Below are 21,655 nucleotides of genomic sequence, written 5' to 3'. Positions count from 1 at the left end.
TTTCCAAATACCATTTGACCCAAATGAATGCTAATATCACTTAAAGATCAGGTAAATTGGTAGGATTACTGTATTGGAATTTGAGCTCTCGGTCAAAGTAGGTTAGGTTTTCCCAAGATGGTGGTATGGTAGGAACATGACAATTACAGGAGGTGATTTAGGTATATAAGAGTGAAATAAAATTTACTTGCCTTAGATTTCATCAGACTCTGAGTAAAAGGTGCTGTGTCTGCCTTTGGGATTCCCCTAAGGTCATACCCTAATAACTGTATTTTTAGGAGTATTTTATTTCCAGAAGGTATTGGGTTTTCAGTTTTAACTAACAATAAAGTGCCTAATTCTTAATTAGAACTAAACCCATTTGAAACTGGTATTTTTAATGGCTCGCTTAGAGGAGATTATTTGTCCCATAAACTTAAAACAGAGAATGTATTGAAGTAGGTCACAACTGAGCAGCTGTCTAGAACTTGAACTCCAGGTTGCTCGTTGAGAAATTCCCTTCCAACGTGAGAACATGTTCATGTTTGAAACAAGGGCATCTGAGTCCGTATTCACTTGAATCTTGTATGTGAGTAGTGTAATATTCTTATAAAGACAGATGGTGAGCTGAATCTGATACTTTCCTTTTCTAAGTTTGATTTAAATATTTAAATGATTTTAAAATATAAATATGATTTAAAAATATAATAATGACTCCCTAGCTGGTTTGTTCAGTGGATAGAGCATCAGCCTGTGGACTGCAGGGTCTGGGGTTCAATTCCAGTCAAGGGCATATGCCCCAGTTGTGAGCTCGATCCCCAGTAGGGGGTATGCAGGAGGCAGCCTACCAATGATTCTCTCATTGATGTTTCTATCTCTCTTCTTCCTCTAATTGAATTGAATGACTACTCAGTTTATTCTAGATCTTGGGGAGTTTTCATTTGCTGTGTGTGTGTGTGTGTGTGTGTGTGTGTGTGTGTGTGTGTGTGCGCGCGCGCGCACGGGCTGCTAGGGCGACTTGTTTGCATTGAAAATAAAGTTAATCAGTGAGATCAATCTTTTAATCCTACCCTCTTTATCAGCAGGTAATAAATGCTTTTATATAAAACCAAAGTGTGTGTTTAATTTTTCTTGTCATTGGCAATGTAGGGCTTATTGCATATAATCATGGGCCATCTAAACATGTTCAGTATACAAAACTGGCTGTGTCCTATATGGAGAATCATGGAGAATGTACTGACTTTCACGATAGATTATTTTTCTTTTTTGTCTTTTCCCGTTTGGAGGAAATAAGTGGCTTTTTAAAGAAAATCATCTTTTGAGTTTTGTAGAAATAAATGAAATACATTTTCTCTTCTGAACACAAAAGGAAAACAATGATATGGAATAGTAATGATTGGTGTGGAATCTGCCCCAAAGAGAACTGAAAACAAAAGTCTCAAATTTTAAAACTTTTCAGGTTTTCAACTTTTAAAATCATTTCATGTTGGCTGATGTGTACAACAAAGTTTATAGTTCCTAAATTGGACTTTTGTGTAGAAATTGATGATACAAGTAAAGTTTGATGTTTATAATATTAGATTTGTGATAATGTTACTTTTTTTAAAATGAGAATATGCCTGTGTCACAGATAGCAGCCATCTATAAGTAATTCAGACATCTCTGATCTCATGAGTGGAGATTTGGAAACTATACCACTCTCAAGAAGGATAGGTGGCTCAAAAAGTGAAATTCTATATTTGCCATTATTGAGGAAAGAAGACAAGACACCTGAAGCACATAATACACAAAAAGGAAGAAATCAGTTCATTCAAGTTGACAGCAGTTTGAAAAAGCTGCAGTACACTAGATAGCACTTTTCAGCACTATGCTTGGGGGCCATTTGAAACAGCAAAAGCACAGAAATGTGAGGAACATCACAAAAGGGATACTTGTTTAAGGTAGCTGAACAAGAATGATGCTTTGTTTGACCTCAGCTGGGATCGTGTGTTAGGCAAGTCAAAATTCTTATTGCTCTGCACACGTATGTGTCCATCAGTGACCACAGAAGCACCATAAGTACTGATTTTGGAGTTACAAATAAATGCAGCAATTAGGTAAGATAGGAGTATCCCCATTTTGCAGATTAGGAAATTGGTTAAGTAATTTGAAAATTATGGGTTGAAACTAAGATTGGAACCAAGTTTATAGTAATGTTGCTCAAGCAGACTTCTCTGTTGGTACTTTTTAAAATTAACTATTAAAGTCTGAATTTCATACAGTAAAAGACATGCATCTTAAATGTATAGTTCAATAAATTTTGACAAATAGGTTTACCATGTAACCATTGCCATAAGCAAGATAGAAATTTCCATCACCCCAAAAGGTTGGCTCGTGCCACTTCCCAGTCCACACTCCATGTCCCTGGCCATCACTGGTCTGTTGTCATTATAATTTAGATCTGTCTTCTGGAGTTTCATATAAATTAAAATTATAGCTGACTTTTTGCACTTAGTATTTTTTTAATTGATTTCAGAGAGAGGGTTAGAAACAACAATGATGAAAAAGAATCATGGATCAGCTGCCTCCTGCATGCCTCCTACTGGGGTCAAGCCTGCAACCTGGGCATGTACCCTGACCAGGAATTGAACCGTGACCTGGTTCATAACGATGCTCAACCACTGCACCACACCAGCCAGACTAGCATAGTATTTTTGAAGTACATCCACGTTCTTGAGTGTATCAGCAATTCGTTCTTTATTGTTGAGTGTTTCACTGTGGATATGCCCCCAATGAATGTGTTCGGGTTGGATTGTTTCCCCCGTGGGGCAGGTATGATGAGTAAAGCTGCCGCCAATGTCAGGTCTTTCTGTGGCTGTGTTTTTCATTTCTCCTGTAAGTAGGAGCGGGATTTCTGAGTCAGCTGCTAAGTGTATGTTTAGATTTGTAAGAAACTGGTAAACTATTCCAAAGTAATTGTCCCATTTCCATACCCCCTGGTAATGTATGAGAGTTCCATTTCTCCACATTCTCACTGGTATTTTATAGGTATTTTAATTTTAAATATCCTGATAGGTGCATGGTAATTTGAAATTGTAATTTAATTTGCATTATTAGAGTGTGAAAATTAGAACTTCCCTAAATAATTTTCACTGTTGTTTTACACGTTAAATAAGTACTTTTGTTAGGCACTTCCCCTCAAACATTACCATTCCTGTAGGAAGCTTTTTATCTGAGAAAGCTTTTTGTAAACTTTAAATATAAATTAATTATACATATTTTTTAATGGTAAAAAAATTGTTTAATAGGTAAAGTAGGCATTATTGTCAAAAATGAATTTTGAAGTTTAAAAAATAAAAATGGAAAAAGTATAGCTAGATACCTAGATGTGCACAGATCAACTTGAAGAATACTCAAGACTCGGGAATAACTGGTTTGGGAGACAGAAGAGACACTTTTCATCCTTTACATTTTTTTTTTAACTTTGTATACATTCAAAATATTTTTAATTAAAAAAAAAATCAAAATGTGGAAAGTGGACAAACCTTTAAAAAGTGTTAGAACAGTCCTAGCTAGTTTGGCTCAGTGGATAGAGAAGTGTCCCAGGTTTGATTCCATCAATGGCACATTCCCTGGGTTGCAGGCTTGATGCCCAGTAGGGGTCGAGCAGGAGGCAGACTAAGAACATAAGATCACAGAGTGTAGCAGACTTACTCTGTGAACGAGATCCTCCATATTTAACCAATTTGCTTTGAGACAAATCCCTTAAGAATTTTCAAATTATGAAAACCTTACCGAAGAATTAGAACATGGTTGAAAATGAATTAGAAATTAACCCAACCAAATGAAACTGATAAAAAGTTTATAACAAGTTTTTAAAATTTTTAAAGTAATTCAGGTTCATGAAAATGACCACATCCCCAAAAATCTAAAGGCACGTGATCCAATCAGTTGCAGTATCTTCCCTGAAGTACACATACTAAAAAAAGAAGGTTGTGAAAAAAATGAGTTTTCACCAGTCCAGCCTTTGAAGGCTTTGTTTCAGCCGCTTAACCTGAAACCCCTAAAGAACTAGGGGGTAGAATGTCCCAAAGACCACACTTTTGACAAGGCCAGTCTCTAAAATTACAGGTCGCTCCATTACTAACTTCCTATTGAATGTGGCTGCCCGGATTCCAGGTCCTGTTACCTTTGGCATGCTTCCCCCTGCCCAGGAAATGACTGATTGGCTTTAGTGAAGGAATTCTGGGTGGAATTTGAAAACCCTGAAGTATAATAGGGTCCTTGTTAAGGACGGGTAAAATGAGGTAATAGAATTCTTATTTTTGCCAGAAATAAGGGGGCCCATTTGTGCCAGAGTTGTTTATCTAGAGCCAGCACTCCAAGTGTGGACATTAGAGAGACAAGGACAGGCTGTTTTGTTCTTTTAAATTGGCCCCACACCCAGACCATTCTTGGTTTTTGACATCTGTGTGTGCCTCCCCGCCCCCTATGTTTCTGCCTGTGGCCAGGGCAGGCCTTTTGAGACACTGGCTGAGGGGACTGCTCTGAGAATGCTTTAGCCATCATCCACCTGCTTGCTGGCCTTGCCAGAGGGCATGTGGATGTGCCAACGCTACCTACAACAGACCAGACTGGCTCCTGTTTCCTGGCAGAGGGGAGAGCAATGCTTTGCCTTCCTTTTATTGCCCAATGGGTGTGTGAAAACAGATACCCGCTCCTAAGTTGGGGTTACCAACCTACAGTGCTGACCATATAGAAGGTGGTTTGGAAAATGCATAATCGCTTCATTACCAGAATGTTTTTAAAGGTTTTAACAATCTTTAAAAATTACTTTAAAACACATGCATTTATTGTAAAGTATCCTGAGCTAATAAATAGCCCCGCCTCTGGTGTGGAGTATTGTACCACAATGGGCAGCTTTTCCTCAAAGGAAAGTTGCCCTGTAGTTCGCAGGAAGCTCCGCCTCTAAAGCAGCTGGACTAGCAGGCCGTGGAGGAAGAGGGCCCAGGGGTGGGGACAGGGAGAGGTCCAGGGCGGATGCTTATTTTCCACTCGGGGTCTTCTTTATCCTCCCGAGGGCTGTGGCTCTGCAGAGACGCCGACGTGCATTATTCTGCATTCTTAGTGTGGAATTTCTGTTAGTGTGGAATTCCTGGAGGGGGTGGAGAGCGAGGGCAGAAGTAGGAGAGATGCTGAGTCTGGCGCAGGAAAGCACAGTGGTTGGGAGAAAAGGAAGGGGCCACTGCTAGCACTGAGTTGTGTCCCCCTCCCCCAAAGATTTGCTGAAGTCCTAACCTTTGGAACCTGTGAATGTGACCTTATTTGGAAATAGAGTCCTTGAAGATATAATCAGTTTAAATGAGGTTAGTAGGATGGACTCTTAATTCAATATGACTGATGACTGATAAGATGAGGAGAAACACAGAAAGAGAGAAGGTGATGCAAAGGCATGGGAGAAAAGAAAGCCCTGTGACAATGGAGGGGTCTGCCATGAGCCAGGGAAGCCGGGTTGCCAGGAGCTGGAGGCTAGGAAGACCCTCTTCGAGAGCCTTGGGAGCGAGTGTGGCCCAGTCAACACCTTGACTTCAGATTTCTAGCCTCTGGAACTGTGAGAGAATAAATGTGCATCATTTTAAGCCAACCAGTTTATGGTACTTTGATATGGCAGCTCTAACAACTAATAAAGGCATTATGAAGAAAAAGCAGATGACACCAAAACTCAATTTTATCTGTTTTCCACTTTGGGTTACAACTGGCCTTGCTGTAACCCTGGCTTCTGATTGGTGCAATTAAAAAAACCACAGTTGGACCTACCTTAACACTCTTTTCAGAGGAGCACCTGGGCTCCGAGAATGGTTTTGCCAAAACAATTGTTTTTCATGTGACTACTGAAACATGCTGAGGAAATAGTGAACAGAACTCCTGAGTTCAAGCTTTCAAACACCCAAGTCAGTGTGGGTAACTGTCACTCAGGGGTGGTAGGTCACACCCCTCAGTTTGGGATTTGAGAAGATAACTCATGCCTGGCCAGCGTGGCTCCATTGGTTGAGTGTCGTCCACCAAAGGGTTGCCGGTTCAATTCCCGGGCCAGGCACATGCTTGGGTCACAGGTCCAATCCTCGGTTGGGGTGTGAAGAGGAGACAACCAATCGATGCTTCTCTCTTATGCCATTGTTTCTCTCTCCTCTCCCTCTCTCTCTCTCTCTCTCTCTCTCTCTCTCTCCCTCTCTCAGCATGAGAATTTAAAAAGAGAGATAATTTATTGTTGACTCAGCATTTTTATTTGTAAGCTGTAAGCAAACATGTAATCGTCTCTCTTTACTGTGATTCTTTCGTTGTTCTATGGAATGAGACTCTTGCTTTGGGAATAATGGCTAAGCAGAGGAAACTGTAGGTTTGGTGCTAGGCGGCCTCATAGGCTCGCCTCAGAATTCATCTGCAAAGAAGCGAAAGCCAGGGCATTTTATCCATCGGAATGAAAGGCCTTACGTGTTTAAGGGCCTGTTTGTGTGGGAGAGAGCTTCTCCACACCTGGGGTGGAACACTGGGTGAGTACGTGCATTTCAAGCTCCATCTTCCAGGTTCATCAGGACGAGGTCAGATGTGGTGGCGGTTATAGAGATATGGTGGGTACAGGCCATCGTAATGCCACTGGCGCCACTGCTCAATAGCCTCCCGGTTCCTCTCTTCCTGTTCTGGGGGGAGAGATGGAATCAAGTTAGGATAAAGAGGCCTCTGATCTGAAGGCAGCCACCAAGCTCTCTTGGAGCTGTCAACCCAAACCTCCCACCTGCGGTGCCATGAACCATGTCACCTGTGTGCACTGGTGACAGACATCACAGGGTAGAGCTGGCAGGGCCTGGGAAACACCGAATCCAAAGGTCTTATTTTATGAGACAGGTGAAGGTCACAGAGCTGGTTGCCAGGGGAGCTGAGACCAGGGTCTGGCTCTCCAGTTCAGTGCTCTCTGCACAGCCAGCGAATGGGGGGCGAGCCTTATACAGAAACTGGCTCAAAGTTATGATACCTAAGACACAAAATGCAAAAGTAGCAAAATAGTAATAAAAATAGACTCTAAGCCATACCATTCCAAAAAATCGTCAATTTGGAATAATGGGATTATGAGTAATTGTTATCTCCATACTGTTCTGTTTTCTAAGCTTTAAAAATAATGTCTTTAGCTCAGCCAGCGCAACTCAGTGGTGGAGTGTCAATTCAGGAAGGAGGCCACAGTTCAGTTCCTGGTCAGGGCACAAGCCTGGGTTGAAGCTCAATCCCCGGGGGGGGGGAGGGGTCTGGCATACAGAAGCAGCCAATCGATGGTTTTCTCTCATCATTGATGTTTCTATCCCTTTCTCTCTCCAAAATCAACAAAAACATTTTTTGAATGTGAGATATATGTTTACATGTATGTACGTATGTATTATTCCGGGATGAAAAAGATGACCTTCTGATACGTGCTATAATATAAAGGAACCTTGAAACATGCTAAGTGAAATGTGCCAGTCACAAAAAAGACAGATATTGTGTAAGTCCACTTCTGTGAAATAGCTAGCATAGGCAAATTCAGAGACGGAACATGAACTGGCAGTCACCAGGCTGTGCCAATGGCTTTGCATAATGGGTACAGAGTTTCTGATTGAGGTAATTAAAGGGTTTGGGAATAGTGACGGTTGTGCAACACTGTGAATACACTAAATGCCACTGAATTATGCACTTTAAATTCGATAAGGTGACAAATTTTATGTTATGTATATTTTGTCACAATTTTTAAAAGTATTTTTGGAAAATGTTGTTGTGAGGATGGGAAGTCCTAAGGAAGGAAGGCAGCATGGAGGATCAGGAAGCCTGTGAACCTGACTCAGTGCCCGTGCAGCGCCTCCCGTGACACCGGCTCTCAGCGCGGCCTGCGGTCTCTGCGTGTGGAGAGAGCCCTCAGCACCTGGGAGAGCCAGGCGGCCTCGGCAGGAGGGCCTCGTCACCCATGGGTGCTTGGGCCGGGTGGCTGCTGGGAATGTTTCCTTCCTAAGTGAGCCCTTGGCGCCGAGACCAGTTTGACTCAGTGGATAGAGCATAGGTCTGCAGACTGAAAGGTCCCGGGTTCGATTCCGGTCAAGGGCATGTACCTTGGTTGTGGACACATCCCCAGAGGGGGTGTGCAGGAGGCAGCTGGTGGATGTATCTCATGGATGTTTCTAGCTCTCTATCCCTCTCCCTTCCTCTCTGTGAAAAATCAATAAAATATTTTAAATAAATAAATGAGCCCTTGGTGCTAAAATTCCACTTAGGGACTTGGCCCCCAGAGACAGACTTGAGGCTACAGTCAGGCCCAGACTGGATGTCAGCTTTCGGTGTTAGCTGACACTGTCCAGACCTTTCTCAGGCTGCGTAGACCAGCCACACTTTGCCCATCTTGGGAGCATGATTCCCCCCAGACCCATGGTTGGCAAACTGCGGCTCAAGAGCCTCATGCGGCTCTTGGGCCCCTTGAGTGTGGCTCTTCCACAAAATACCACGGCCTGGGCAAGTCTATTTTGAAGAAGCGGCGTTAGAAGAAGTTTAAGTTTAAAAAATTTGGCTCTTAAAAGATATTTCAATTGTTGCACTGTGGATATATTTGGCTCTGTTGATTAATGAGTTTGCCAACCACTGCTGCAGACCATGCCAGACTCTTCTTAGACCATTTTACTTAGACAGAGGGAAGGGCCTCCCTGGTAAAGGCCGGGATCCTTTGTTAGGCAGAATCCCCAGATGGCCTGACGGGCCTCGGCTCTGAAGGTGGAGCCCACGGGGCCGCGGTGTCTCAGAGGTGGGAGCTCCAGAGGCAGGCCTGTTACTGCTGCCTGTGACGCTGTGGTTTTGAGGAGCCATGGCAGAGCTGAGAGAGGCGCTGAACTTTCCCGCCCACTTTCCCCAAACCGGAACCGGAACCGGAGCCTGGGTAGGTTGATAGGCCTGTGGGGCGGGGTTTTCAGGTCCTCAGGAAGGCCACTGTGCCCAGAAACACCCTCCAGACCGCTGCCTACAGCTCCTCCACTGGAAATTGGAATCCTCCTGATTCCCCAAGGGAATGCCTCAGCACTCGCTTTTATGAAGGGAGAGGGGGAACATCCTACTGCTCTCTACTATTCTGAGAACCCGTGACTGTCAGATGAAGACAGCTAACTGAGACCAGAGTCCTGGTGGGGTGGGGGGCTGGGGGAGCTGTGGACGTGGGGGCCTCAGGGAAGGGCTCCGAGCAGGCCAGGGTGCAGGTTTCCAGCAGCCTGGCCATTGCGCATGACTCAGGGGAGGGGAGAAAAGTGCACTTGTATCCTCAGGCCTGCCGGGCCTGCCCCACCTGTTTGCCTCCCTCATGCCGCTCTGGGGAGACTCTCTCTGGGCCTCTGCTTTGCCCTCCTCACTCCATCCTCACGGCCAGTCCCTGCAGCAAATATCTCCAGACCTTACACAGTTGATTATCCTTCACTTACAACAACACGAGTTTGCTGGCTTGGTTCAGACCCCTCACCAGCAATGCCATCTTGGATAGTCATGTATCCCATCTCAGGATGAGGTTTGAAACTGTAAAATGGTGATTGCAAGGCCTCAGAGGCTGGTGGGGAGGATTGGGCGGTTCCGCCCACTGCCTGACGGAGCAGGTGCTCGGCAATGACCTTGGCTGCACTGCCGGCCCGGACGGCCTGTGCCTGCCCTGCGGTGTCTGCATCTTTGTGGCGAGGCCTGAGGTCCCTGGTCTTAGTCCGCTCTGGCTCTTAGTGGAGGATTCGTCATCCCCAAGGCACCTGCCCTCTCATTCTAATTTCATCATGAAAAGGAAAACAGTGAATTCTTCTACGCCGATGCCAAGGATTTGGACTTGAAACATTTAAAAAGGCACAAAATAAAATGCTGTTATTCATGCTATGAGGGGGAAAAACAAAACCGCTGAAGGAATTTTGGAGGCCACATTCTCACTTTAAAATGCCTCTCCCCAAGCTGTCCTCCAAGGTAAACAGACGTGCTGGCCTCTGAGTTATGACGCCCGAGTTGTTCCCGGAAAACTGGTTTGCGGGGATCCAAGCCGACACCTGCTGCAGGCCCAGCCAGGTGCCGCCGCAGGGCAAAGGGCTTGGCCTGCAGCCCTCCGTATCTATGGTCCTGTCCTCTTCACTACCGGGTGCCCTAAGAGGGCGTTATCTCTCAGGCCCACCAGAGCAAACAAGCCAGGAGATGACAGCATCACCACGGAAACTGCTGACCTTCTCTAACGAAGGGGACCTAAACGGGGCCTATGTCTGAGCTCACATGCAGCCCAAAGCTTGTTCACGAACATTGCAGTCTTGAAAGACCAAAGAGGATCATGCACACACACACGGGCCTGCTGGACTGATCACTATTGAATGCACCAAAGAGCCCTGACTGGTTTGGCTCAGTGGATAGAGCGTCAGCTTGGGGACTTAAGGGTCCCAGGTTCAATTCCGGTCAAGGGCATGTACCTTGGTTGCAGGCACATCCCTAGGGGGGGTCATGCAGGAGGCAGCTGATCGATATTTCTCTCTATCCTTCTCCCTTCCTCAGTGTAAAAAATCAATAAAATATATTTTAAAATAAAAATAAAAATAAATAAATGTACCAAAGGATTTTTACTGGAGGATACTCAGTAGATTCAAGGTCAAATACAACTCGGTAGAAGGCTGTGTGGTTCAAAGTCAGAGCCTCCCTTTTCCCTCGCCCACCCCCACCCCCAGCTGCCTCCCTGAGGCCTTGGTGAAAGCGGCATTTCCTCGGGGAAGCAGGAGCCCTGTCTGCCCAGGGGTTGAGGGCACAAATGAAAGGTGCCGATTGCCTAGCAAGACACTGAGGCAAAGGTGAGGTAAGGGCACAGCAAACCACATGGAAGCATGCCGATGCCCAATGTTATGCGTGTGTTGGAGCCTTCGTGTCACCTGTGGGTGTTGGTGTTGGAGGTGGGGAAGGTAAAGGCAGGGCACCGGTTTACCTCCACCCGTCAGATAAGATGCTGATCGTAGTGAATACGTAAAGGGAGGCCTTGGTTTTCTAGGATGGGAAGTTCCTAAAGCCATTACATTGATGTGAGTCTAAGACACTTAAAACTGAGTCTGAAAGCTCCCAATCCAACCCTACCAGTGCCAGGTTCACCGACACAGAGAGCACAGCCCACCACAGGGATCCCCACGCAGGAGAAAAGGCAGTTAGCCCCACTGTCCCTGAGCCCATGGGAACCGAGGGTGCGATCCTTTTCAGTCCCTTTCAAGTTCTATGTCCATTTATGACCTTCTCCCTTCTTTTCAATACCCCCATAGACATGAAAGTAGAGCTTCCCTTCTCCTCTGGAATGTGAGGAGAAGTAGAGACAACTCGTGGTTTTCCAGCAAAGCCCACTTCCCGGGAGGCACTGGCTGCAGAGCTCTTACCATCGTTTTGCTCCTCCACAAAGTTCTCAAACTCGTTCCGTTGTTCCTCGTGATATTCCCTTCGTAGCTCGTCAGCCCGCAGCTTCTGCCTGTTCTCCGCTGTGGAAGGGTAAGAGGTGAGAGTTGGGGTATCTGCACACATTTAGGGGAACACCCATTACTGATAGTTTGCCTGAGAAATGTAATCTGGTTGGGATGGGCTTGTTTGGGAGGGCTAAGGATGGGGGCTTCATTGAAATGGTGTACGCCTGACAAAGACTTTCAAACTTGAAGGACTAGGATGAAGCAATTTAGTTTCAATCATAAAATTAGCAGTATATCCAGATATATTAGGCCACTTAGAAACTAGAAGTCCAGTGATCAGAAATTAATGATAGCCCAGTCGGTGTGACTCAATGGTTGAGTGTTGACCTATGAACAGAAGGTAACCGTTGGAAGGTAACCATTGGACTTCTGATCAGGGCACATGCCTGGGTTGCAGGCTCGATCCCCAGTAGGAGACATGCAAGAGGCAGCCAATCAATGATTATTTCTCATTTTATTTTATTCATTTATTTTAATATATTTTATTGATTTTTTACAGAGAGGAAGGAGAAGGATAGAGAGTTAGAAACATCGATGAGAGAGAAGCATCGATCAGCTGCCTCCTGCACGCTCCTCCTCCCCACCCTCACCCCCCTGGGGATGTGCCCACAACCAAGGTACATATGCTTGACTGGAATTGAACCTGGGACCCCTCAGTCTGCAGGCTGATGCTCTATCCACTGAGCCAAACTAGTTTCAGCTGAGTTTTTCTCATTTTAGATCTCTCTCTCTCTCTCTCTCTCTCTCTCTCTCTCTCTCTCTCTCTCAAATAATATATATATATATATATATATATATATATATATATATATATATTTAAAAGAAAGAAATCCTATATAATAAAGAGGTAATATGCAAATTGACCCTCATGCCATAACACATCACAAGATGGCAACATGCACATCAGGGCCGGGGCAGTGGGGACAGAGCCAGCAGCCGCTCCTCACAACTTCTGCTGGGGTTTCCTAGGCCCCAAGTGTGTGCCTTAGGGCGGGGCATTGGGGCAGCACTCCAGGACTCAGGGCCTGTCCTAAGGCACGCTGGCCACGCAGGGTGCCACTCCAGGACTTGGGGCTGTCCCATAGTGCTGGGGGGGGGGGGGGGGAGAAGTAGGGAGGGGTCCCAGGTCTCTTGCGATTTCTCACTACAGGTCACTAATGAATTATAAGAAGGAGTCATCCAACTTAAAGTTCATTTCACATTCATTAATATCTTCACATTCATTCAACATCTTATAGCATCTATCATGGTCAGAATGTATGATACACCCTGGGGTTAAAGAGGCAAGTAAGAGAGATTCTGTCCCTCTACTAAGGGGCATTATGGCTGCTGATAGAAATGTAAGATGATCCTGATACTCATGCCCCTAGCAGTGCTAATTCCCATGCCTTGTGTAGGACTGGTCTAGTGATTCGCTGCTAATGAACAGAATATGGTAAAAGTTGTGGAATAGACTTTCCACATACGAGTAGATTACAAACAAGACTGTGGCTTCTGTCTTGGGTTGATTGGCCTCTTTCTCCGTTTTGCTCCACTCAGAGAAGCCAGCTGCCATGCTGTAAGCTGTCTTGTGAAGAGGCCCACTCATGGCCAGACACTGGTGTCCCTGACCCACAGCAAGGACCTCAGGCTCGCCAACACCAGGTAAGTGAACTTGAAAAGGAATCTCCTCACAGATAACTGCAGCTGAGAAACCTGACCTGGAGGCTACCAGCTCATTAGCCCCAGATGTCTGACCCTAGCAAATGTGAGACAACAAACATTTTACGCTGCTAAATGTGGAGGTAATTTGTTCAAGCTGCCAGGTTGGGGATTGTTGGTTATACAGCAATAGATAACTAGTACAGGATGTGGGTGGTCAGTCAAACTTCCCGATGGAAACACTGACTGCAGGCATCCCTTATTGTGTAAGACAATGCATTCCAGTAGAGTTGGCTGTGAACCTTTTTATCAGGAATCCGAGCTCCACTACAAAATTGGAAGTACACTTCTACAGGAGGGAGAAATACACCCAGTAAAAGCTGAAAACTGTCACTGAGAGCACAGGAAGATGGTGATCATTCCTTGGCAATTGAACAATGAAACTCGCCAGCACTACCTTGAGCCCGAAGGGAATCTCACCTGAACGACCTCATCCCCCCTCATTAGCAGGTGCAGCTGTTTCTCACCTGCTGGAATTTAGTCGAAAAATAAAACCTCTACATTTTAGACCTAAAATAAATTAGATTCCAAGTTCATCCATTTCTGTCCTCAAATCTGCACATTGACCTGTTTGGTGTGAGAGCTGTGGAAATGGAATGTGGCAATGATTTGAAGCGCTCTTGGTTTCAGGACATTTCTTTCTTCTGGGCCTCATCTGGGACGGAGGCTGTGTCCGGTGCAGGAGAAACTCTGCCTCATAACGCTCACCCCTCCTCGGAGGTGAGGTGTGACTTCCCTCCCGTCAAAGGGGGAGGCTGAGGTGGATGTGCAAGAGGAGGTGGGGGTTTATGATGGAAGCAGGAAAGCCATCGCTGTGCGCCCCACCCCCAGTACGGGAAGGCTGGAGAAACAAGTAGTATTTCTTTGTGATGGGAAGACCAGAAACCATCTCAAGCCCTTCTTGAAAGTAAGGAACTTACAAGAATAAGTAAATTAATTAAATACTAGTTATCTATATCAGGTTTATATTGTTTAACTAACTCAGGTGAAAAATCAAGTTACTTGAATTGGTCCCAGTGCAGATTCCTTCGGTAAGTCCCATGTTTCCCCACACTTGTGCCTTTACTTACTAATTGCAGGAATCTTCACTTTGGCAGAGGAATTGGTACTCCAGTTCAACCCCATGCCTCACCTCTCGTCCCACATCCACACATTTCTTAGGAGGCAATTCAGTCAGAGAGGTGAAGTGATTTAATCAAGGCCACACAGCTGGTCAAGCCGGGCTGGGACTGGGGCCTGAGCTCCAGGCACCCACACCACCACTGGACAGAACACACTGCGGGGCAGAACCTTACAACCCACCACAAGCTCCAACGATGCTACAGCTACCAGAAAGCTGCTGGGGGTGGGGGCAGGGTGGGAGGCAGGGGTTTAGACTCTAAGCAGGTGATTAATGAGCCAGGCCACTTCCTAAAGAAGCATTTTCCATCCCTGTGTATGCCAGAAAAGCAACGATCTTCCCAAAGGGCTCTTTTGGAGGTGCCACATTGGACCTTTGACTAATAAAAACTAATTCTTGGAACAAGATGCTGTTTTTACACTGGGCGTTGTGTACATCTCTTCTCAAAAACATGCACTTTTTCGGATTAGTTCCTCCTTTCACCCTAAAGTGAGCTGCATCGTTAGAGGTGTAAGATGCCTGTCCCCTGGTTCCCAATTCAAGTTTATCACTTGCCTTTTACCCAACCGGAGACAGAGTTGGGCTCGGATCTCCTGTTTACCCACTGAAATTGACAAGGGACAAGACATGAATTCAGGTGCACCCTATTATTCTCCCGGCCGCCCTGGGCTCCCCACCACCAACACCCTGAGCTTCTGTTTGAGGTGAAGAACCTCTGGCTTAGCCGTGAGCCTCATTGTTCTGTTCAGCTTCCAAGGATGGAAACTATTTGCCCTAAAATTCGCACCTGCTCCCCACTGGGAGTCAGCCAGCGGTTGCTTCTCTGATTTCTATCAAGAACTGGCCAGAGTCTACCAGTCTTTTCAGTGTTTCTTGACGTTTGCAAGCTTTTAAATCTCAGCTTGTATGAGGCCTGGAAATTTTCCCAGTTTGGTTAATATTTATCCAGGTTTTCTTTTTTAAAAAAGGAATTTTATCTCCCAGCATTTTCCACTCTCCTCTTCCCCATCATTTGAAAACACTCCTGTTATTTTTACAGAGCAAGTTACTTTGCTGAGCGACACAAAGAGTTTATTCAGACACACACTCAAGCAATGAATCCAGCCCCAGCCTGGGAGACAGTTAGCACCCACAGCCCTTGGAAGAATCTAGTTCAAGGGCAGAAAACACAAATGCCTTTGAGGTTCGACAGGTCATGGAAATGAGGGTCCCTGCTCGGCATGGGTTACCAGGGGCTACTTCAGGCTGAAAGGAGACATGCCTCTGAGCTCAAAAGCCTCCCAAATGCATTGGAAATTAAAACTTTAAAAACACACACACACACACACACACACACACAAACCACTGCTGGCTGAACACCACACTTTCAGGGGCTTGTAAATAAGGAAACGTGCGCCCCGGGAGAGGAAGTGGCCAAGGCCACTTAGCAGTAAAGCTGTCACCAAACCCACAATCCTGGCTTGGGGTACCATGGGCCCTCTCCCTGCTCGTAATGCTATTGCTCTTGCATATAGAAAAGCACACACTGAGATAGTGTCTCTGTCCCAACTCGAACTCAGATTTTCCCTTGTGTGTTTCTAACTTTCTGGAATCGGGATGTATCTCATCATCTCTTTGTTTCGCACCTGACAACAGTCAGTCGAAACAGATGTGACCTGCGATCCAGGAGACGTGGGGTCTAACTAAGAGCTGCAGGCCTGTGATGCCCGTGGAGCTGGTCCCCACAGCCCAGCTGACCGGGAGCGAGAAGGAGCCAGAGGGGCCGGCAGAAGGCAGGTGGTCAGCATCCTTACCGGTGACCTCCTCTCGGGACTTGGGGGACCGCTTGCCACGCTTCTTGAGGAAATTCGAGGCGTCCGATTCCTGCACGAAAACCTTCTGTTCCACACCTGGAACCCAGAGGAGGCCAGTCACAACCCGCACGGCTGCCCAGGGCAACCGCAGGGGCTGGCCGCCGCCCTGCACCCCTGGGCGGCCCCTGCACTCACCTTTCCGGGCCTCCTGTCCAGGCCCCTGCCCGGTGCCCACGGATGCGCCGGTCCCCTCCTGCAGCACTGTGGGCACGAGCACAGAGTGAGGGCAGCAGCACACCAGAGGGACCCTCACCCCCACCAGGCAAGGCCAGTCCTTCCCAGGACAGTGGTTGCCAGGCCCCCCACAGGGGGTCCTGGGTCACACACACACCAGCCCCAAGACACCACGAAGCAAACGGTTTTCTCTGTGCTGTGTTGTGTTACACACACTCACACACACACACACACACACACACACACACACACACACACACATCTTACAGATAAGCACCTGCCTCTCTCTGGGCCAGCCTCCCCCAACCCCAGTCCATCTGGGAGCCCCCCCTTACTCACTGCACAGGAGCATCGTGGCTGAGAAACAGGTGAGAAGGAGCAGCTGTCTCCAGGCCATCTCTGGAGAGGATGAGGCTCCGTCTGGAACCACAGGGCAGGTGGAGAGGGTTCTGCAGACCGAGACCTCTGGGTCCTCACTTCAGTGTCAGACCTTCTGGGAGAGGGAGGAGAGACTCCGGAGGCTGCGATGCCACTGAGGAGGCAGTGGGAGGGGTCTGGGTCATGGCTTCCATTGGCTGCTCCAGCCTGAGCACCGGAGATGTTTTTGGCACCTTGCAAACCTCACAGAAGCAGAGCCTGTCCTTGGGGCCTGAGCTGAGACAGTTTTGAAGTGGCCTTTCCAAGATCCTCGCCCAAGGAGTTGCTGTTGGATTGCTCAGCCTCAGAGTCAGGATTCTAGAGACCAAGGGCAAGTTTAAAGCGCTCCTGCATCTGCTGCAGGGGAGGTGGGGACTGCAGCCTGTGGCAGGGACAAAGAGGGGACCCAGGGGGACTTCCACTCAGAAGTCAAGCAAAGAGAGACCAAGAAGGCAGGAAGACCACCCATCAGAGTGACATTTGCATGGACAGGTGGGCCATCCTGATGGTCATCAGAGTACCCCTCACTTTGACACCCCAGCTGATGCTCACTGTCAAGCAAAGCAGGGAGCTTCAGTCCCATAGCCTTTCAAGACATTAAGGCAGAGAGGCAGTCAGCCTTCCTCTGTAGAGGGAGAGTCACCACGTAGACAGAGGACCCCCCACCCCCACCCCTACCTGGGCATACCTCTGTGGAAGGAGACAAAGAGAAAGCCCACGCAGGGGAGGAGATGAGCTCCAGAACTGGGGGTGCCAGTGGAATCAGAGCTCTATGGTAAGGTGACCAGACGTCCCACTTTTGGCGGGACAGTTCCAATTTTTAACAATTTGTCCCGTGTCCCGCGGCGTTTTAAAAAAGCCCCGATTTTTGGAAAGATTCTTTTAAATCTTTTGGACTTTTTTAAAATGCCGTGGGACACTGGACAAATTGTTAAAAATTGGAACTGTCCCACCAAAAGTGGGACGTCTGGTCACCTCACTCTGCGGGGTCACGGGAGCACAGTCCTTTGGAGATGTCATCTGTCATGAGCCATCCTCAGTTCTTTTTTTTACCAGCTAAAGGGTTGGTTTGGGCCTTGTTTAGAATTCCCCTAATGGTGCTCACCACTTGACTAGGACACAACCGACACACCCACCCAAAACTCCCCTTGCATCAGGCTTGCATGGTAACGTCCCTGTGTACTTAGACCATTGGCCAGGAAAAGAATGTGAACGGCAGGAAAATACCAGTAACTGGCAGAGTAAACAAAATAAATGGGTTGGTTTCCAGTGGAGGAAAGTGCCACAGACACCTGTCCAAGCCCCTGGGGGCTGGCAGCATACGCAGGGCTCCCTGCCCACAGGGCTGACCCACCTATGGGGTGGGCTCTGCATGGTCCACCCAGGAGGGCGATGTGCCTGAGGACACGACAAGGACTTATTTGTCAGATTGACTAGAAGTCCCTGGGAGGGACAGAGTGATACTGACGGGACTCCTGGGTGAAAAAGGGGTACGGGAAATACCTGTGACATCCTTGATGCCCTAATTCCTCTCGCTGCCTTTTTTAGTTCCATTTATTTCAATCACAGAGGAGCGAGGCCGCTCTGAGGACCTGCAGGCAGTGCAGTATGCCAGGGCTCAGGCGCCACAGAGGGGCCGGCGGCAGGCGGGCCTGGGTCACAGAGATGATGTTGGCCTCCCCCTTGGTGAGGCAGTGCGTTGTGACTATAAGCACAGACCCGGGGCCAGGTTCCCTGGGTTCAATCATAGCTTTAGACTTAAGCAGCTGCTTGGCCTTGAGCAAGTCATTTTACCCCTCTCTGCCCCATTCCTTCCTCTCTCAATGGATTGATGTGAGCCTTCCAGTTAATGCATCCGAAATTCTTAGCTTTGTATACATGTTTGCTCTCAGGACAGTAATGACCATTGAATGATTCTGAACAAGGAAGCGACATGAAGTTTCTTTTATAAACACCACCCTCCCAGCCATCTGGAGAATGAGAGAGATTAGACTCAAGTGGTGAGACTGAGAGGAGGCTTTTGCAATAGTACAGGTGAGAGATGAAATTGGCAAAAGGCAGGAGAAAGCGGGAATGGAGAAGAAAGAGCGTTTAAAAAGGTTGAAGAAATATGATTAGTAGGACTTGATGACTGATCATCTAGCAGTATTTCCCAAAGTGTGGTACGTGTACCCCCAGGGGTACGGGAAGAGTTTGGTGGGGGTACGCGTTGCACCGGAGTTTGGTGGGGATATTCACTGCACCGTGCTTAGCTGCGCCTAATTCTACGTTCCCATGAGTACGAGGGGTGCTCAGTGTTACTAAAATTATAGAAGGGGTACACATATGTCAAAAGTTTGGGAAACACTGATCTAGGGGCAGTGAGAGGTTTGGAGGTGTGCATTTCAGATGGCTCCCGAGTTTCTAGTTTGGTGACTGGGTAGATGGGTGGTGAGATCATTCAGTGAGGCGGAGAAAACAGAAAGAAGAGAAAGCTGAAAGCTCAAAGGACATGTCATTGGAAAAATCAAGCCTACAATACTTTAGGATTCAAACCAGGTCTTCTGAGGTCAAATCCAGGGCTCTTTTCATTTTCCCATAACCATAATTTTGTGACTATATCAAACCATCACCCACCCGTCAATTTTGAAGCTCTTTCATCACCACCAAAAGAAACTTCAAACCCATTAGCAGTCACTCCCCCTACCCCCTCAACCCCCAAAGCCCTAGATTACCACTGATCTGCTTTCTGTCTCTATGGATTTGCCTTTTCTAGACAAACCATCTAAATGGAATCATACAACAAGTGACCTGCTGTGACTGGCTTCTTTCATAACACTGTTCAGGGGTTCCTCCATTTTATAGTGTGTATCAATACCTCATTCCTTCTTACTGCTGAGTAATAGTCTACTGTGGAGATAGACCATATTTATCCATTCACCAGTTACAGAACATCTGGGCTGTTTCTACCATTTGGTTATTATGAGTAATGCTGTTCTGAACATTCTTGAGGAAGTTTTTGTGTAGACAGATGTTCTCCTTTCTGTTGGGTAGATCCCTAAGAATGGAATTGTTGGGTCATGTTAACTTTTCTGAGGAACTTTCACACTATATGTTAAATGTTCATTTACTCCTCTACCTCCTTTACTTCTGTGAGGTCTCTTTTAGAAGAAGTTTCCACCTTATTCATACCTGAAATGGCGTCTGGCACAGAATAGATACTCCATAAATGTTTGTTGACTTAATCATTGAAAACACTCTTAGTTAAAGGCATTAAAAGGAAGCATTTATGAGTTCATTTCAATGGGCTATTCAGTAGAAGGTACCTGTACAGGGACTTCAGATGTCCAAGTTTGTGTATCATTAGGTTAAGGGTTCTCCTCAATCAGAAGTAATTAATTTATGAGCAAGACAGCCTTAACATTCTCTTCACCATGACTAAACTTTAGACAGGTTTTTTTCCCTGACAATGGCCCTGACCTTTCTTTATTTAGAGCATTTACTTTAGAAAATTGCAATTAAGTAATAACTTACAATTATTCTGTCCTTTTGAAATACACTGAGTGGCCAGATTATTATGATCTCTGAACGCATAATAATCTGGCCACTCAGTGTATATCCTATATAATAAAAGGCTAATATGCAAATTGTCCCCTCGACCAGGAGTTTGACCAGCAGGCAGGCTGGCCAACCGCTCAAGTCCCCTCCCCCTGGCCAGACTGGCCGGGCCTCACCCATGCAGGAATTCATGCACCAGGCCTGAGCATGAATATATATATTGAGTGGCCAGATTATTATGCATTCAGAGATCATAATAATCTGGTCACTCAGTGTATATACAAACCTTCTCCCAGCTTCTTGCTAGTTTTGCAACCCAGAAATTTTATTTCCCCAGGACCAGAGAACCCTCTTTTTGAAATGAAAACATTGGAGGCGACAACACCCCTTCCTTTCAGTCTCTGTAGAAGGGTACATGCCTGACTTTGGTGGGTTCCTTACTCCAATTGTGAAGGCCAACTAGCAAGCACAGGTGTCCTGCTATTCCCCCCACCCCAGCTCTTCTCTCTATTCTATTGAAATAGTCTGGAATAAAGTCCTCCTTCCCTGTTAACTTTGTCAGTGGAATTTTAACTTTGAAAAGGGCAGCAACTCAACATATCACCTGATCCATCATAATTGTAGGTGGAAATAATCTTTGGTGAGAGGGTTTCTATGCAAGTGAGATCATCAGATGCCATAGCCCAACAGTAAGTTCTATCCCGAAATCTTACCTAATAAAAGAGAAACATGCAAATTAACCACCATTCTGCTACGCCCACAGCCAATCAGAGTGAGTATGCAAATTAACCCAACAAATATGGAGATTAATTTGCATATACAAGTGAGGAGTGGTGTGAAGCCTGTTATGAAGGGGTGGGGGGCAGCAGAGGAAGCTATTGTAGTGGTGCTCCAGACAGAAGTGAGGACTTTCTGGCTCCTGTTGGCCAGTAGGAATGGGGACGTGCTGGCTCCCGGGTGGCTGGGGGTGAAGCCAGGGGAAGGAAGGCCTATTCTTGCATGAATATCGTACAAAGGGCCTCTAGTAAATAAATAAAGGCCCATTGCCTATACCTAATGTTAAGACTGTAACATGTTACTTTATTTCACTTTCTTTTCAATGGACTAATTATGCTCCTGAGCCCCACCCTGCACCACCGCCCATTTGATTGGGTGAATTAAAGATTGTTCCAAGAAGGAGACTCAGGACCCTTGAAACCAGGGGATCCCCGAACTCAGCGTCCTTAGGAGCCCCATGAAGAACATAGATGAGCACCTTTCCTCCCACCTCCTCACGCCTCAGGAGCAGTGCGAAGGAAACACCTTAGACGTAAATATGAAGGCTTGTTTGTTTATTTATTTATTTATTTTAATTATTTTTTTAAATATATTTTATTGATTTTTTACAGAGA

At 46.4% G+C, this 21,655-nt stretch overlaps 1 protein-coding gene across 3 annotated transcripts; it reads right to left on the bottom strand.

Annotated features, from left to right (window-relative positions):
• Nucleotides 1–919: 919 nt before the first annotated feature.
• Nucleotides 920–19,923, bottom strand: UCMA (upper zone of growth plate and cartilage matrix associated). 3 transcript variants are annotated; one of them, XM_084876390.1, is made up of 6 exons: nucleotides 19,899–19,923; nucleotides 16,650–16,803; nucleotides 16,272–16,337; nucleotides 16,077–16,172; nucleotides 11,379–11,477; nucleotides 920–6,656 (listed from the first exon to the last, which is right to left on the bottom strand). In XM_084876390.1, the coding sequence occupies exons 2-6, from the start codon at nucleotides 16,705–16,707 to the stop codon at nucleotides 6,559–6,561; spliced, it is 417 nt and encodes a 138-aa protein (XP_084732516.1). In that variant the 5' UTR covers nucleotides 16,708–16,803; nucleotides 19,899–19,923; the 3' UTR covers nucleotides 920–6,558. The 3 variants fall into 3 exon arrangements, with proteins under 3 accessions (XP_084732516.1, XP_084732517.1, XP_084732515.1); XM_084876391.1 differs by having other exon boundaries at nucleotides 16,650–16,800; nucleotides 19,899–19,916; XM_084876389.1 differs by lacking the exon at nucleotides 19,899–19,923 and adding an exon at nucleotides 16,922–17,452 and having other exon boundaries at nucleotides 16,650–16,800.
• Between the last annotated feature and the right edge of the window lie 1,732 nt (nucleotides 19,924–21,655).

This window comes from Pipistrellus hanaki (genome assembly GCF_964339955.1).
Source record: "Pipistrellus hanaki genome assembly, chromosome: 1".
Taxonomy (NCBI): Eukaryota; Metazoa; Chordata; class Mammalia; order Chiroptera; family Vespertilionidae; genus Pipistrellus; species Pipistrellus hanaki.
This window is presented reverse-complemented; position numbering and strand designations above follow the sequence as displayed.